Consider the following 17,845-nt stretch of genomic DNA (forward strand, 5'->3'; position numbering starts at 1 on the left):
GTCTGTCTTCCTGTCTGATCCTCTCCAAGAAACAGAATTCCGAAAGAGACTAAATCCAGTGGCAATCACAGCAGCGGCTCCATCCATCACCCCTTATTCAACTACAAGCGCTGTGTGTATTTTTTAATCTCCCTTCAGGTCCTTTGAGACCTGCTTCCCTCTCTCTCTCTGTCTGTCTGTATTTTTTTCTTCTCTTTTCTATCTCTTTAGTGACAGAAACCCTCCAAACCTCTGTTCTGTCACTGTCTCCTGTCTGCTGCTGTCACTTTATCTGCGGGTTTTCTCTCATGTTTGTTTTAATAAACCCCGTACGTCTGCGCTATCACACACCGGCCCAGCCGGCACTGTACCCTATCTGCAAACCACGGATATGTTACGGATGCGTTTCCTATCAACACTTCTACAATAACGTGTCATATCACTTTCACTTTACATGTATATGAGCTGAGTTCAGCGCTGATGGAAGGGGGAGGGATGGGGGTACGAACGGGACGAGCATGAGAGCGTTGTTTGGTGTTTCAATGCTGGATATCTTTTATAAGACGTCTGGGCAATTTCCTGTCAAGTGTGTTGGCAACAAAAGCCAAAACGTGGACCCTATACCACCCTCGAGTGGTATTTGTGCCTTAACCCTTACCATAACCACAAGCACAGCGTTTGAAACTCAAAGTTTCTACATAACCATTTGCATTGACGTTTGGAGATCCTTAAATGTCCTGAAAATTTAACCTACCTTTTATGAACTATGGGATCCTACATGAGACAAATTGTTCTGCTTATAGGTTATTCAACAAGTGCAATATCTGTATTTTTTTTTTTTTTTGTTGCTTTGTCTTGGAAATTATTGTGTCACGTTGGAGAAAGCCTTCTGCAACATTTTTTGTCAGTCAGCATCGCTGTCAATCAAGAGCCTCAATAAAGGATGAGAATGTTATTTTCCTGAATTATTCTATTTGATTGTTTTTGTGTAGTCATCAACATCTAATGATACTGAGAGGGACTCTAAATCAAATTGTAAATTCTTATCTTTTTTATTTTGATCCTGGTTGTTAGCTGAAAAAAACATTCATGCTATACAAAAATGTACTTATCAATGTTTATTTTTTTAATTCATATATTTTTCCCACATGCTTATTTAGTGTATGTTTAACACCTTTAAAATATTACATGAAAATGACCATTTCAGGCCTGTTCAGAAACAAAAATCAGTCAGGCTGACAAAAAGCCTGGAGAGCCAATTTGTCCCCAACAATACCAGTTTATTTTAGATAGTATTACTAGGAGTGAGTCATACAGCTTCAACATATCACAACATGGTGCAAGGAATTTAATGTCTTCCAAAGCATACTGCACTATTCTAGGATTCTTAACTGCCACCAGCAGCTGTTAAGGTTGCTCTGTCAGTCAGTCAGTCTATAAAAATGTCCCCGCGGAGGCTGAAAGTTGACATGGAGGTCTAATGTGTGGGAGTGTTTGTGTGTTTGCTCCATGTCCCAAAATTTTTGGCCCGTTTCATGACCCACAAACTACCCGTCATACACTCCTGTGGACTCAAACTCAACCGAGTTCCTTTGTCATTGCTCTCTACCCTTCTATCAATTGATTTGGTCCACAAAAATTTCTACCTCTGAGGCTGAAATTCGCCATGGATGTCATTTGTTTGCGAGGTTGTGTACGTGGATGCCTGTGCGTACCTGGTTCCTGTGCCCTGCTATTGTTTCTATTGATTACACTGGAAGTCAGAGAATGGTTCAAGTTAAAGCCACCATGTGCAGAATTTGAGAATTCCTCACTGTAGGCCGCCCAGTGGAAGCATCACAAGACACTCCAGCAGTCTGCTTATGCTTTCAGAGTAATTTGAAATATGCTAAAGCGTGTTCAAATTCTACACTTAAATGGCTGCAATCACATGCAGACTTGTGAGAAATGTATTCCGTCAGAACAAGTGTGACCGATGGAAATAAAAGCGGACACTTTGAATATTTCATGTTACTTTTAGCTGTCAAAGTGCACTGAAATGAAGAGAAACGTATGGCTATCGGAAGTTACGAAACTGAATATGAAATCATGTACTTCAGGAAATTCAGTGACTCATACTAAGTGGCTAAAACATGCAAAAAAAAAAACACTGGTCTAGTCCTTTAAGCGCACCGATAAATAGATAATAAATCTCGGGTCCCTCGCCACCCTCCTCCCTTCATTCCTCTTCCAGCTTCATTACATAACAGCTCGGGAGAGCCAAGAACAGAGAAGGAGAGCGGAGCAGGGTGGGAGGAGGGGGGCGGCAGCTCCTCTGACCTCCCACCAGAGGGGGGAGACACAGTGATTGAGGAGACATCAGCTGTGTGCCAGCTGCTCCTCCTGCCTCCCCCCTTCTCTGTCGTCCTCACGTTTTCCCCCTCCCTCTCGCTCCCTCTCTCTTCCCCTGCCAACCCGTCTTGTCTCGCTGGCTTGGTTTTCTCTGGCGTGTTCCACTGTGCCCTCTTTCTCGTTCTCTCCACTCGTCTGATCCTCTTATTCCCCGGTTCCTCCCTTTTGTCGCCTCTTTTTTTTGCTTTAATATACAGTCACTTCCAGCTTCATGACAACTTCCCTCCATCGCCTAGTTTTGGAAGCCCTGAGGGAACTTGGTAGAAAGAAAAAAAAAAAAAAAAGGGTATAAAAGGATTGCGAGGCCATACAAAAGCCACACTCGTCACTTTTTTTCTTCTGAAACATCCCCTCAGGGCTTCCATACCTCCTTCCCACTTTTGTCCCCACACCAACCTTTCCCTTCTGTCCAGGAGAACCAGGTGAAGGTGGCTGCTGTGAAGCCTTGGCAGGCAAGGAAAGAGAGGGGGTAAGAGCTAGCCAGAGTGGCAGCCCATGCTCCCTCCTGCTTCCCCGGAGGTCACCGGTTCTGTGTTATAACACCAGGTCACGGCGGGTCACAGGTGTAAAGGACCATGAGGGGCAAAAGGGGGGACGAAGGTAGAAAGGGAAGCAAGGTGCTTTAAAGGTCATCCGTACACAGAATTTTTCAGTGCTGTGCCTGAAAAAAGTGGGTTTGCATGCGTGTGTGTTTGTGTGAGAACCGCACCGGCATATCACTTGATCGGTACAGTTAGCCAAGAACTCCATCAGGACAGCGGCCTCGGATATGAATCATGCCGCTGCTCCTTTAATTATTTATCCTCTATGCTGCTGATTTGGCCCTTTTTTGGGGGTTTTCTTGGCGTCCGCTGCAGCGGGTTATAAAACTACTGCACGCACACGGATATGCACATTTTGAGGAGATGGGGGGGAGTGAAAGGTGACCCCAATAATGTACTGTTTGGATCAGAGCAGGAAGATACATGTAAATGTATTATTATGCAAAATATCCACCGGCCCAGGTTCGAACCCAGTCGTTAAATTGGTAACGCCACCAATTTTACACATGAAAGTGTGTTTACAGGTCTTGGGGAATGCTACTGCATATGTGGTAGAGGTAAAATAGAGTATTTTGAGGCTCCAGAGGAAGCTGCACATAAATTTTTTTTGTGGCCTACAGTGATGTCACTGGAATTGCATTGTTGGTAATGTAGGCGTCAGGTTTTCGAAAAGCAGTCCACTGGTCTCTCATTGTATCGATTCACCGTTCTAATTTCATGCATTCTTCTTCCGTTTCAGATCCTGGTGCCTGCATTACCCATAGTGCAACTTCAGAGACAGGAGGCAAGGCATCAAATTCCACGTAGCTTCCTCAGGAGCCACAAAAAGTACATCTTTAAATACATTTTGACGTGTAATACTTGTGGAGTTACCCTTTGATTGTGAGAACGAGACCTAAGTTGTAAAAAGTTAACATTTTCCTTCAATATTAATCTTGTGGAATTATTCATGTTAGATGTCAGGGGAAACCATGAGACAAAAATGTGTGTTGATAACTACGGTGGAAGGCTGGGTTACCAACAGGAAAACAGGCAACTCCCCCTGGAGGCCACAGAACTCCAAGGAGTGAAAAGAGCACCAAGTTCACTGTGTGGAAATTGGTTTATGGAAATGTGATTAATCATACCTTTATATGGGAGTACCATGAAAGCACCATTTAAGTGCAATATCAGCTGACATAAGTGCCTGTCTGGAAATGCCATGTGTCGAAAGTCCTGCATTTAAGCTGATGTTTCGCTTGTTTTTGCCCCATGGTCAGTGGTCAGCGATGCTTATCAAGAAAAACTTTGTGAATACAGTTTACATACCTGTCCATGATCTATATTGGCTGTACAAAGCAACAGAAGACAGATTCTGGGGTGAAACCGGAGCTACGATTGAAATGGAGTGCGATAGAAAAGCTGTCCGGCCGGTTTGCATTACATTGAAAAGTCTGTACTCCCACGGAGGCTACTGCGGGTAAGCCTGACAGTCAGCGAGGCACAGCACATGCTAACACAGCTATTTCTGCCCCTCTCAATATTCTGTGCAGCCAGGTAGATGATTGTGCAGCTGATTGATGCTCACTCACAATGATGTCTGTCACTCAACGATTCCTGTGTGGATGCATAAATAATGGGACTTGGGGGGGGGGGGTGCACAATTTAGGGGAGTTTTACCGGACTCACCCGTCAACCTCCCACACACTGTCCCCTGAGAACGCAAAGAGCCCAGGACAGCATTAAACCAGACCCCCTGGATTGATGGAATTATAGTTGTTATAAAATGAACCATGAGTCAAACCCACGCGAACACTTTGCAGGGTGACCTCCACTGTTAAATACCCCGACACCAGGAGCGCTGTTACGCAACAGCAGTCTTTACATCCCTCTGGGAAAGAGCCCTGTTCGCCTTCGGATGTGCCCTACAGTGTGATTCGATTAATATTTCAGATTGGACATGAGGATGTTCGGAGTTCAAAGTGCAGCGATGTTTGTCTCGGTGCGGGTGTGTTACATAAGAGGGAGAGGAGGGGAGCAGGTCTAATCAATTACTGTGGAGCTTTCTGGTGTTGTTGAGGGTCCAATTTAACCAAACAGATGTTGGCGGGCTCTCTCGCAAGTGTACCTAATAGCCCTGTATTTGTTTTTCCCAAGGGACTGTCATTGAGAACTTTTCAAACTATACTTCTTTTACTTATGCAAAACCGTGCCCAAACACCACTTCCAGATTCAATGTCTATGTGACATAAAACATGCTGTTAAATGTTCTTTCCCAGATATAAATGCCAAGGGAAAAGCTCACAATAAAATGCCTCAAGGTTAAATCCGGGTTGTTCGAGCCTGGTAACACTGCTGCTGCCACACGTACTCTGACAACTCAATGAAATGCTGAAATACCATCTTTACAGAGGGAACTACAACTGAGCGTTAAAGTGTAATTTCTCCCCCCGACTCTCTGTAGACTGTAAATCCAAAATTGTGCTAGCTTCATGTATTCCATCCAAAGTGTTGTTTTGACAGAAAAAAAAATGCTGTGCTGCCACGTAAGGGATATCCTTCAATACAGTATTGATCTCTCCGGGAGGGTTGGAGGGCATCCAGGGACTCTGGGGATCATGTGTTATGATGTTTTTGGTCAGTCATCACCAGGGTGATGACCTCGCGCGCGGGGTGAGGGGGTGTGTTTACATGGCTGTTGTGTTTGTGCGTGTGCGTTTGGAGACACAACACCAGAGGACGACAGCAGGTTTTTGTACTAATGAGCAGAGCAGCTTCTCTGGTCTTGATCCAGATCAATTGAAAAATGCTGCAGTTACAGCTAAGTGCATCAACTCACCCTAAACAACGTGAATGTGAGATCTTGGGGATGGCATATGGAAGCCATGACAACAGACTCCAGTTGCCTTTATGTATTACATTTAGGTGCTTTTAGGGCATTTGCTCTGTACTTTATTAGCCATGTTTGTTGATCTGCTGGTCGGCCGTTCAACCACTTTGGTCGAAATCGAAATATCTCAAATGGCCATCATCCCCAGAGAATTAATCATACTACCCTTACATTTTTCATCTAGCATTGTCATCCGGTGAGATTTCAATTACCAACAGCTGATGCTGTCCCATCAGCCTCAGCTGAGGGGGGATTCAGCAAAAGGCTGCATGTTCGACTCAAACCCTGGACCACCGCAATGAGGACAAGGCCTCTGTACATGGGTTTGCATGCTCAACTATGGCGCTCCATTAATCTTCTTTCTTAAAGTGATTGATAGGGTACAGTATACATTCATGGAGATCAGCCTAGCTGAATTGGCTAATGATAGGGGAACACAACCTTACAGAACTTAAGAAAGGGTGATGTAAGAATACCTTTACCTTATGTAATGGGATAGGAAGATGACATCAAGAACTGCCCTCCTAGCACCTATGGCAGGATTCTTAGCTATTTCATTGAAATCTTAGCCCGTGACGGTAAGGTAACTGGCAAAGTGAAAAGCTCTGAGGCGCACATAGTGATGAAGTCAGACAGGTTTTGTTTAAGGGTGGAACCTTCTGTACCTAAAAGCAGACATCGAGCCAAGTCAGAGCATGTCAGTATCACATCATAAAACTTGGGTACTTGCATAAATATCCAAGAACATGGAATCTATAATTGGCAGCAGAAGACACCATCAAGTTCCAGATAATTGTGATTTACATAAAATGGACCCTGAATTTTACACCTACTCAATTTACAGTAGGTGCGCAAATATCCAGTAAATATTCTGTGGCAATTGCAACATTATAATCACTTCAGTGCCCGAGAGCAGGGATGTTGAGAACATCATCAAACACTGGCCGCTTTGGTACACACAGTTTTTTAAAATACATCTGCCATTGGGAGGTCACACCCCTACAGAACCCTGCATTGAGTTACCCATAGTCCACACAAGGCTCTTCACATAGAGGTAAGAATATTTTAAAAACATGTATCCGAAAGGCTCAATGTGTGCCAGGCTCTTGCTGTGATATATTACGTAACGTGAACAAATCCCATTTAGCTGGCGTTCACCCAGAACACCTCGCCAAGTGTGCATACATTTTCAGCCTGATTGATTCTGGTGTGAATCAACCCAGAAAGCATGACAGTGTTATTGTGCATTCACGTGCTGTCGAGAAGTTATACGACTGTCTTACCAGGAAGTCCCTTTTTAAATGTCCTTTGGCAGGGGCGCCGGGGGAAACTCCCAGTGGTGTATGTACTGGCAATGCTGTGAAATACGCACCTCTTTTAAACCGCCTGACAACATCTCTGCGAGTCTGACTGTTCACTTACAGAAGGAGCTGCTTTCGTCCTTTGTGCCTTCCATGGTGCCATCCGGCAGCATCTGGAGGTAGAAGCCGTGTCTGCAGTAAAGCCGCGTGACGATGCCCTTCAGCTGGGGCTCTGCAGAGCAAACACAGGGTTAAATACACGTCAGCATCCACCAACACACACACACACACACACACAGACACTTATCAGTGCTCATATATTAATGCACACACCCACTTATGAGCATGCACATTGATTAAACAAGAGGAAGGTCTTGATATTTACACAGAGAAACAGTCAAACAGTGAAGTGTGTGTGCTTGCATGTGTGTGTGTGTGTGTGTGTGTGTGTGTGTGTGTGTGTGTGACTGTGGCCTTCATCAGGACTGATGGGACCCCGGTGTCTGCTGAAAAAACACATCTTTCACAGAGAGGTTCAAGTGAGGTAGGCAAGATGTTAGTTCTGTGTATGGATGTGTGTGCGTGTGTGTGTTTACACCCAGGAATGTGTGTGTGTGGGTGCTAATAGCAGCTGCCTAGACTCAACAAAAGGCGAAACACTATAAAAATGACCCAGCCAACTTGTTGGAACTGGATGTCAGTACTAGGATAGTGACAACATGGGATGCTAATTGCTTAGCTATATATGTGTCTTGAAGTTTGCCTGTGTGACAATGCTAATGGATAAGTCTAAACCCCTTTCTCTACCTAATTTTAGGTCATGAGGCTGGGCAAACACGCTAGTTTTTGCAGAATGTCAGTGTAAAAACAGTATTTTGCGAACTGCTTAGCCTGCAGGAATGTCACATGCAAAAGGTACAATATGTAAGAATCGGCCCCGATACAAATTCATGCTCCAAACAAATACGGGTCAGTATATACTCCAAGTAAGTGCTAACTGCTACTAATTGTAGCTGCCATTAGGTGAGAAGTTATCTCTGTAGCTACCAATCCAGACTGGGCGCTTGCAGTGATTTTATGAAGAGGGAGGGGCCTGGGCTAGCTGGTTAGCATGCTAACTCTGTTAGATCTATCTCAGCACAGCTTTAAGTGCGCCAAGCGCAGAGGATGACACCTGACTCGCGGATTCCACTGTAGTCATACTTCATTGTTTCATTTCAGTTTTTACAGCTTACATTTTTAAACATGGAAACATTGTCAGGGAAGGACAAGACACACTTGTGCGAGGTAGGTAGGCGAGCACTCACTTCTTGAGTTAGTGTGACTGCTACATAAGTCAACCAAAAAGAACAGTATGTGTGGACTTGATCCTGGATTGAAGGTCATATAGCTATGTGGGCCTTCTGATGAAGATTTGTGTCAGACTGTCACAAGGTCAGGTAGCGCTATCAGTGATCTAAAAGCCTTTGGATGCTTCTGATGGAGGACTTCAGCCTCCACTGCCACATGCTTCACAATTTCTATGACAACCAAGCCATCGTTCCAAGACTGAAAGAGAACTGTAAGTCAAACTTCCTGTTTCTTGACTTTCTGAATAGAGGCATCAATTAGAACATCTACTGTAAAGACTTCTGAGAGGTCCTAAAAAATACAGACCCAAAAGCATCTTTGGGCCTAACCACAGTGGAGCACACAGCCAAGTTGTTGTTTACAGCCAAGAGTAGAAAACTCAATTTCTTGCATGTTAGATGACAAAAACTCAGGCAACAAACAAGGGCAACTTAACCGTCATGCTGAAAGTTTAATGAACCATCTCCTATCGTCTGTTTACCCTGCTCTCAAATACCAACTGTCGTCATTTACTCAATGCACTCGGAGGCATCAGACTACTATTTGTTTTCTGTGAACCAATCAGGCATCTGCCACCACTCCAGAGATGAGCTGGCGTGGCTTCCTTTAACCTCATGTTTTTCGAGGTTCTTTTATTCTCGCACACGCATGACCGAGGGGGGCTCTTTCACTCTTGAAGTGCTGAGGGAGACTAAATAGTGGATCAGAAGGAATGTCAGAATGCTGAAGTGTTTCCACAATCAAGTTTTAATGAGACCCATCAAATATGGATGAGGACAGAGAAGTACGGGGGCAGCTGGCAGTTGGCCCTCGGTCGACGGCGGGGGGGTGTGAAGGGGAAAGTGAGTGACATGCGCCGCCATAAGATATGCATCCCAGCATCCACAGTCAGGAGATTAAATATAAAATAAACACAGTTTCCCAAAAGTGCGCTGAAATCAATGATATGACACAGCTTTTCAGCGTTTTTTTGTTTGTTTGTTTCAGTGGCAATTTAGAATCGCATTTCCAACTAAAGCTGCGGAACTCGAGAGAGGCAAAGAAGGGAAGTTCAAAAAAATGTCAGAAATAAAACATTAATAAATACGGGGAAAAAAGACCAGATTTAAGCAGAACAGGCTGAGATATCAGCCATAAAGCTTGTAGATAAGCTTGATAGTTACTGGAAGGCTGGATATTGTATCAACAAAAAGTTCCTGTTGGCAGCTTTTCAGTTCAGTTGGTCCGGCCTGTGAAAGGCTAGTTAGCAGCTTCAAGGCAGGATAGAGTACAATAACAGCAGCTAAATATGTATTTATGAAGATTAAGATCAGGTGACTGATCGCAGAATGTTTTGCTTTGTGATTTCAATCTTGATTGTATAGGCAAAACAATACCAGCGGAAAACAACCTTACGTGCTTTTGCAGGCTTTTGTAGCGATAACTACCCCCCAAACAGTCCAAACTCAGTTGGCGCATACAGCTCCTTTATAACATGACCAATTTTTTATCCCAATCTTTAATCCAAACTGGCGCTGCTGGATGGCACCGCGGGAAAACAAGACAACTTCATATTAATCTGATGAAGTCAAATTGATTTAGTTGACTCAACAAGTGCAGCGTTTCCATGAACTCGGATGGAGCAGGTGGATGTCTACAGCTCAAAAGTTGGTTTGCGACCCACCAATAAATGAAAGAGAAGAAGAACAGCAAAAGATGTTGCGGCATGGATGGAAGAAAACACAATTACAATTTGCAATATGCAGTGTAAGAGGTCATTCAGAGAGAAAGGAAACAAATTAGTGTTGCTGTGGAATATATATACACTATATTACCAAAAGTATTCGCTCACCTGCCTTTACTCATTCTATGAACTGAAGTGCCATCCCATTCCTAACTCATAGAATTCAATATGATGTCGGTCCACCTTTTGCAGCTATTACAGCTTCAACTCTTCTGGGAAGACTGTCCACAAGGTTGAGGAGAGTGTTTATAGGAATTTTTGACCATTCTTCCAAAAGCGCATTGGTGAGGTCACACACTGATGTTGGTCGAGAAGGCCTGGCTCTCAGTCTCCGCTCTAATTCATCCCAAAGGTGTTCTATCGGGTTCAGGTCAGGACTCTGTGCAGGCCAGTCAAGTTCATCCACACCAGACTCTGTCATCCACGTCTTTATGGACCTTGCTTTGTGCACTGGTGCACAGTCATGTTGGAAGAGGAAGGGGCCCGCTCCAAACTGTTCCCACAAGGTTGGGAGCATGGAATTGTCCAAAATGTTTTGGTATCCTGAAGCATTCAATGTTCCTTTCACTGGAACTAAGGGGCCAAGCCCAGCTCCTGAAAAACAACCCCATACCATAATTCCTCCTCCACCAAATTTCACAGTTGGCACAATGCAATCTGAAATGTACCGTTCTCCTGGCAACCTCCAAACCCAGACTCGTCCATCAGATTGCCAGATGGAAAAGCGTGATTCATCACTCCAGAGAACGCGTCTCCACTGCTCTAGAGGCCAGTGACGGCGTGCTTTACACCATTGCATCCGACGCCTTGCATTGCACTTGGTGATGTGTGGCTTGGCTGCAGCTGCTCGGCCATGGAAACCCATTCCATGAAGCTCTCTGCGTACTGTACTTGGGCTAATCTGAAGGTCACATGAAGTTTGTAGCTCTCTAGCAATTGACTGTGCAGAAAGTCGGCGACCTCTTTGCACTATGCGCTTCAGCATCCGCTGACCCCTCTCCGTCACTTTACGTGGCCTACCACTTCGTGGCTGAGTTGCTGTTGTTCCCAAACGCTTCCATTTTGTTATAATAGAGCTGACAGTTGACTGTGGAATATTTAGGAGCGAGGAAATTTCACGACTGGATTTGTTGCACAAGTGGCATCCTATGACAGTTCCACGCTGGAATTCACTGAGCTCCTGAGAGCGGCCCATTCTTTCACAAATGTCTTGTTTCACAGTCTGCATGCCTGAGTGCTTGAATTTATACACCTGGGGCCAGGCCAAGTGATTAGAACACCTGATTCTGATCATTTGAATGGGTGAGCGAATACTTTTGGTAATATAGTGTATATAAAAAAAACGTCTTTGCTCTATGCATCTGAGCCTGTCTGCTTTTAAGGTACTGACTGCAAAAAATCCATATCGCACATCTCAAATTTCTTCCACAGCTATTAGAATTGACCAGTATCTCCAACAAGGGATTCATGAAGTTTATGAAGTTTGCAGTTGTGGACGTTGAATGTCCCTTTACATTAAAGCATTGATTTGTATATGTTACTAAGGTAAAGTTTAAAAAGTCTAATTTGTTTTTATCTAATTAATCATTAATTCAACGTGGCATGTTTTTCCTCAGTCAAACAGAGGATGTAATTCACTGTACAGATTATAAAGACCATTGAGGCAATGTGATTGTGATTTTGGGCTATATAAACACAATTGATCTGATTTATAATTTATTGTGCTATTGTCTCTTTTTCCCAGTGATGCTTCCAGTTGAACTTTTGAACACACACATACAATGAGTGTCATTATCTCATTAGTTGACACATAATGTAAAATGTCATTATTTACCTTTTGTTTGTTGTAAAGCTGACACATCAGGACGTTGAAGCTAATTAGGGTTTGACTTCAACTTCGATGCCTGTGAATAAGTCAAAGAAATGCCGGCGTGTAATCCTCCCATTCATGCTGACAGTGTGACACAACATGCTTGGAAGCTTTTTCATAGGTGGCCTCAGCAGCCAGACCGAGTCGCTGTAACTACTGAAAGATAAAAGCTCATCCATCCATCGCTGGCCGGCTAGACACAGAAGGTCGAACGCTGAGTGTGGTAATCTGTAATATCCTGAGTGTTAATCCCAAATTAAGCCTCAGACCACACACCGGGCCATGTGCTGCTTAACACATCTGCCAGAGTGCAGAGCGGCAAACACATACACACACACACACAGAGGAGGCTGATGTTGACCTTTAGTGTGACTCCTCCTCCGAACATCCCTGTTTGGTAACGATGATGCAAAACGCTCCGCTGCCAACCACGCGAGGACATGCAAGACCGCTGGTGCATGTGCAGAGCCCTCGCAGAGATAACACAGACACACACACACACACACACACACACACACACACACTCACCGGCACACACACAAAAGCATCTCTTACTCAATCCATGTAGAAGGAAAGGGCTAAAAGCAGGAGATAAATATGCCCTGAGTCATTCCTGAGGCAGTTGTGTTAGTTAAACTGAGGGTTTAAATGCACAGGCGCACACACAAACTTTACCAAGGTAAATGTGTGTAGAGTGACTCTAGATCTAAAGTGAAGAAAAGCGCATCATTATCTACGAGAAACAAAAAAATAAATAAATAACAAACAGGGTAATCTTCTGTAAACTCTGTCTTTTATGAGAGTTTGAAGTCAATAGACCTATATTGCTTCGGGGTTGTAGCCTCGCAGTAGTTCACTATATTCCTTGACAGCCTGTAAAACAAGATTTTCTAAGTGATAGATGCATTGTCCTCAGAAAACAGAGCCCAGATCCTGTCCTCGCAATTTCAACACGGCATGAAGCCAGGATGAAACCCTTTCTGATGCCTCAAAGTCAAAATTCAGGCCAATTGGTTGCACAGGAGGTGTTCATCAAAGACACTGGGACCGGACCTCTAAGGACCTTGGATATCTGATTCCAGAACAAAACTACCTTTAGTTTATGAAATCCAGTGGAACAAACTTGTTGAAACTTTTGTTTGACTGTGTTGCCAAACAAAAGGTTGAGGGGTCGTTGGAATCGTCAGAAATCATCCCATCTAGGGACGGGCAGATGATCTTACATCCTCAGGGAAGCAGAAGGGCGCAAATATTCAGCAGGGGACGCAGTTGTTTTGTAAGGCGTTTGAACAGTTCATTCATGCTATCTAAATCTTTTCCAGCGGGATCACTTCAGAAGTTGCTTCCTCTGTGGCTCTTTGGTCAACTTCAGATGGCGTCCACTGGACTGTGCATAATATATGCAGATAGTGCAACGAGATGCGACTGCTTGTATTCCGCACGCCGACTGTGGTGGAGTTATGTAATTAAGTCAGAGACACTTGCATTAAGAAAGTGACCATTTGTAATTGCACTTGTTTCGTAGACATCACAGTTGAAGCAATACAGCAATGCACACAGTTTATCACATAATATAAGGAGGAGCACTTTAAAAATAAGTATGCCTAAAACATTACGTTTCAAACAACAGGTAGGTTTTCCATTGTATTCTACTACACACGATCAATGTAAAGGGTTACAGATAATGCAACTTTTTCGTAACGAACAACTGAATACTACATATTACACTTTACTTTGAACTTATGAAATAAAATTAGGTGGAACATTCATATGTAATTGAATACATTTAAAGCCTACACTTAAGGCATACTTTTATTACTCTTATTTTTAGGGGTGTTGGAAGGAGCTGCGGCAGCAAACGGTGTTGGCGCGGGTGAATCACCAGGGTTGGGGTGCATTTGAATATAATTGGACAGTGGCAGTCAGCTGACGGTAATGTGGCTGATGAGCGAGCCAATGACTGCAAATTAGGAAGGAAGCTCATGTGAATTAGCTAATATTTTGGTGCTAATATTGTGTGTGTGAGGTAGCTACGGAAGTTAGCATGTCATAACATGCTAGACTGAGCTTATCTCACTCTAAAGCTCCCGTGCTAGTGATGTAAATCCCATAACCCCTCTGATGCTCTGAACTCCTACTAGTTGAGCTAGCTAACAGCAGCCAGAGTTAGCAACAGTTAGCATTTACTCTGGTGGTATGCTGCCCTGTGTGTTTTGAGTATGAACACCGCAGCCAGTCAATTGTTACATATTCCACATTTAAAATAATAAAGAATTAAATAAAGAAATTCTAATAAGGTGTGGATATATTGTTGTAGTAGGAAGCTGCATGTATTAACACATTTTTTGATGTGGTTACATTGACCTTCAAACTCCTTTTTAGCCCTCTGAAAACAGGAAGAACTTGGCAGTGTATTTCCATAAAGTTAGTGAACTCCCGAAAGACAGCTTAGAAGAAAAATGATGAAAATGAAATGCAGCAGGGGGAGAAATATCCTGAGTAACAGTCCAAAGTATGGGGCAAACTCATAAAAAAGAAAAACACTGACCTATCTCTCCCATAATGTAACTTTATAGTATCTTCTATTAGTGCCCACTTTCTTACCCTCGAGGCTAAAACACTTGGCCGGGAATCCAACCTTGGGTTTTACTGAGGGAGGCTTTGAAAGCTCGCACTGACATTTTGGGATCAAAGCTTTCCACTTTCACAATCTTAATGGTTACATTTTTAAAAAATTGGCAAGGTTGAAAAGCCTCTGAAATGGCATTAAGACCCTGGGACTAAAACAAATTCATGCTCGTAGAGACTGCGATCACACTGTCGCACCTGAACGTCCTGGGAATATCACAGCATTAGTCATGAGACAATAGATTTGTTATCAGGGTGCATCACATCCTTCAGCACAAGAGCATGTGGCAGTGTGTGTGTGTGTTTATTGCATGAAGGTTTTATGCGTATAATCCCACAGACATTCAATGCCAATTATGGAGTGACCTTAATAAAGCGCAGGATTAATTTTACTTATTAAGAATTTCAACCATTAAAGTCACCCTGAAGCCTCCGGCTGCTCAGTGCCTCAAGTCAGATGACAACTGGGCAGCGGCTAGTGTTATTTTCACCCCCATTACACACTCCAGGTCTTAATGTGTGTGTGTGTTGGACACCTCCAACAGGATGGGCTTGGCTGAAGAAGCAGAGATGATCTGCCAAGGACAATATCTGTCTGTCTGTCATCGCACAAACACATAGCAGACCCACAGAGAAGTAATATTTTTATCCCCTTCCTTCTGTCCATCTTTGTCTTTGTCCTCTCAAGCATCCTCTCACCATTCGCCTGGGGGAATTATATCCTTATCGGTCAATTCTGCGGGCCAACATTCAGAGGCAGCGAAGGAAATAGTGTGCCCTACTTGCGGTGGGGCAGAGGTTAAAAGTGTAGAGGTCGGGGTGGTCGATGGGTGTTCAGCAGTTGTGTTGGAGATTTTCTAGAGGTCAGCAATTTACGTTTACATTTAGAGCAATTAGCAGACGCTTTTGTCCAAAGCGACTTAAAGTAATTCATACATACATTCATACGCTGACGGCGGTGGCTGCACCTGCAAGGTGCCGACCACATCAGGAGCAGTGTGGGATTCAGAATCTTGCCCACGGACGCTTTGACATGCAAACCGGGGGAATCGAACTAGTGACCTACCGATAGTCACAGCAATAAATGGGGGGGAAAAAAAAAACGTTAGCAATGAGGGTTATTTGTGGTTTTGCAGAATCATTCAAACATACTGTGCATCTTGTCTGGCGATAAGTTTTTATTGTCAGCATTTCATTCAGTGCATGTCACCAAAATGTATTCTGGGTTCCGCTCTAGCCACATGGCAATCAGCAAAATAGTATGGAAACAGCAGTAGGAATACCATAAGTGCGTTTGAATTTATGCATGTGTGCAACCTTTATGATTCTCCAAGGTCACTCTGTCTCCAAACAATAGGAGGTCATACGTGCCTTGTACAGTCTCAACGTCAATCATCAGTGTCTCTGAGTCTTCGTCATCTCTCCTGAATGGTCTAGCGAGCCAAAATTCCACAATATGCGAGATATAAACTGAGCTCTGGAGGAGAGTAAGGTGCAGAGCCAAACCTTATAGAAGAATAAACACTTGGTGTCACATTGGATTTTAACTGACGGGAGGAGAGTTTACTTTTTTAACTTTTGGAATTGAAAAGCGGATTTACCTTCACTCCTGTGTATGAACCTGACTGCAACAACAGTCACTGTAATTGTAATGTTATTTTTGTGTCTATTATGCAATCAAACAGGAAGGATTTGAGAGCAAAATTATCGACACTGCAATTAAAATGTGTAGTATTGCAAGTAAAATAAACGCAATTAAAAAAAAACAATTCATGCAAATCCAAATGTTCTGCTTGCTGTTGAGCTGCATCTCTGCCAGCCTGTGGTTGCTAGGTTAACATTATCTCAATAAGGTAGTCACTCGCTACACATCATTTAATTGCAGTGTGGAAAGTTTTGTTCTCAAATCTATACTGTTTGTTTGCATAATAAAGACACAAATAACACCATACTGTAATACTCACTGCCAACTGGAGAGTGGAAATACACAACATCGCGAACAACACTACAGAGAGGAGAAGAGGAACAGAGAGAACCGGAGTCTCTGGTGAGTGCTGAGTTCGGTAAGAGTTGACCTGCATTCAAACACAACAGAAACACTCACCAACAGTGTGTGACTTTACACACTACCTTACGGCTAATGCACAGTAACCTTACTGTTTGGGGTAAATAAACACTCACTCATGTAATGTGAATTAATACGAGTGACCCTGCAGATAAACTAGCTTCACTAATGGTGAACTCTAACCCTAACCCCTAACCTTGACCCAGCATTAAAAAAAACACGATCGCTGGCTTAAAGTCTATGTGACGTAAGTGATTCCTTTTCTCTTTTCTTCCTCTCTGTCTGCTTCTCACTACTTCCATTTCTTCTCCTCACCTTTTATTCACCCACTTATCTCACGTCTAATGCCCTCGTCTTGTTTTTCCAGCTCCTTAACTCTAATTCTCGGCTTCCTTCTACTTCCAAAGAACCGGATTACCAACCAGATCAAGGCGGGCCTCTGCGCCTAGCCCAGAATTTGTCAGGGAGGTTTCATCACTGAAATCCAACATTAACTCCAGGCACGCCCTGCATTGTTAAGTTATCCCGTCGCTGCGTCTCGTAGAGGTTTCATCTATCAAAATCCTGTTAAAAGAGCACAACTGTTTGTCTTTATATTGAACTTGTGTGGCACATGTTCCAAAATAAAGCTGTCTTCGGTGACATAAAACAAAGTCAGAAGTTTGGCATCAGTCAGGCATAGTAGTGATGACTGAACTGAGTTAATGGGAACACTGAGGCCTCAGGGAATACATTGTACTGTACAGGGGTGGGGGTCCAAACAGTGGGCATCACATGTCAGTCCGACCTTGCCTTACCTCTGTCAGTTTGTTTTTTTCTCTCCCCACCATCCCCTCCCTCTCCTCTCCGCCACCTCATCCCCAAGAACTGCACATTCATTCAGCAGGGAAGCCCTTACTCCAATCCTTTTCACAGTGTGAAGGAGTGATGCAGTGAAGAAAGAGATGGGGGGGAAGGAAACAGAGCGGCGTTTGAGCAACGCATCAATGAAACGTCACTTAAAAGCGAGAGAGACTTTGCCGATTGACTGACGTGACATTCAGGGGAAGAGGAGGCAGAGAGGGCGAGGAAAAAGAACACAAAAACACGAAAGGAGAGAGAGATATAAGAGAGAGGGGAGTACGTCT

At 43.6% G+C, this 17,845-nt stretch overlaps 1 protein-coding gene across 5 annotated transcripts in view; it reads right to left on the reverse strand.

Moving 5' to 3' along the window:
• fgf11a (fibroblast growth factor 11a) overlaps nt 1-17,845 on the reverse strand; it is a 144,485-nt gene that overhangs the window by 43,580 nt on the left and 83,060 nt on the right. For all 5 annotated transcript variants that reach the window (XM_037112246.1, XM_037112247.1, XM_037112250.1 and 2 more), the window contains one exon: nt 7,204-7,314. In XM_037112246.1, the coding sequence (XP_036968141.1) occupies nt 7,204-7,314 (111 nt within the window). The remainder of the gene's footprint in view (nt 1-7,203; nt 7,315-17,845) is intronic.

This window comes from Acanthopagrus latus, chromosome 10, assembly GCF_904848185.1.
Source record: "Acanthopagrus latus isolate v.2019 chromosome 10, fAcaLat1.1, whole genome shotgun sequence".
Classification (NCBI taxonomy): domain Eukaryota; kingdom Metazoa; phylum Chordata; class Actinopteri; order Spariformes; family Sparidae; genus Acanthopagrus; species Acanthopagrus latus.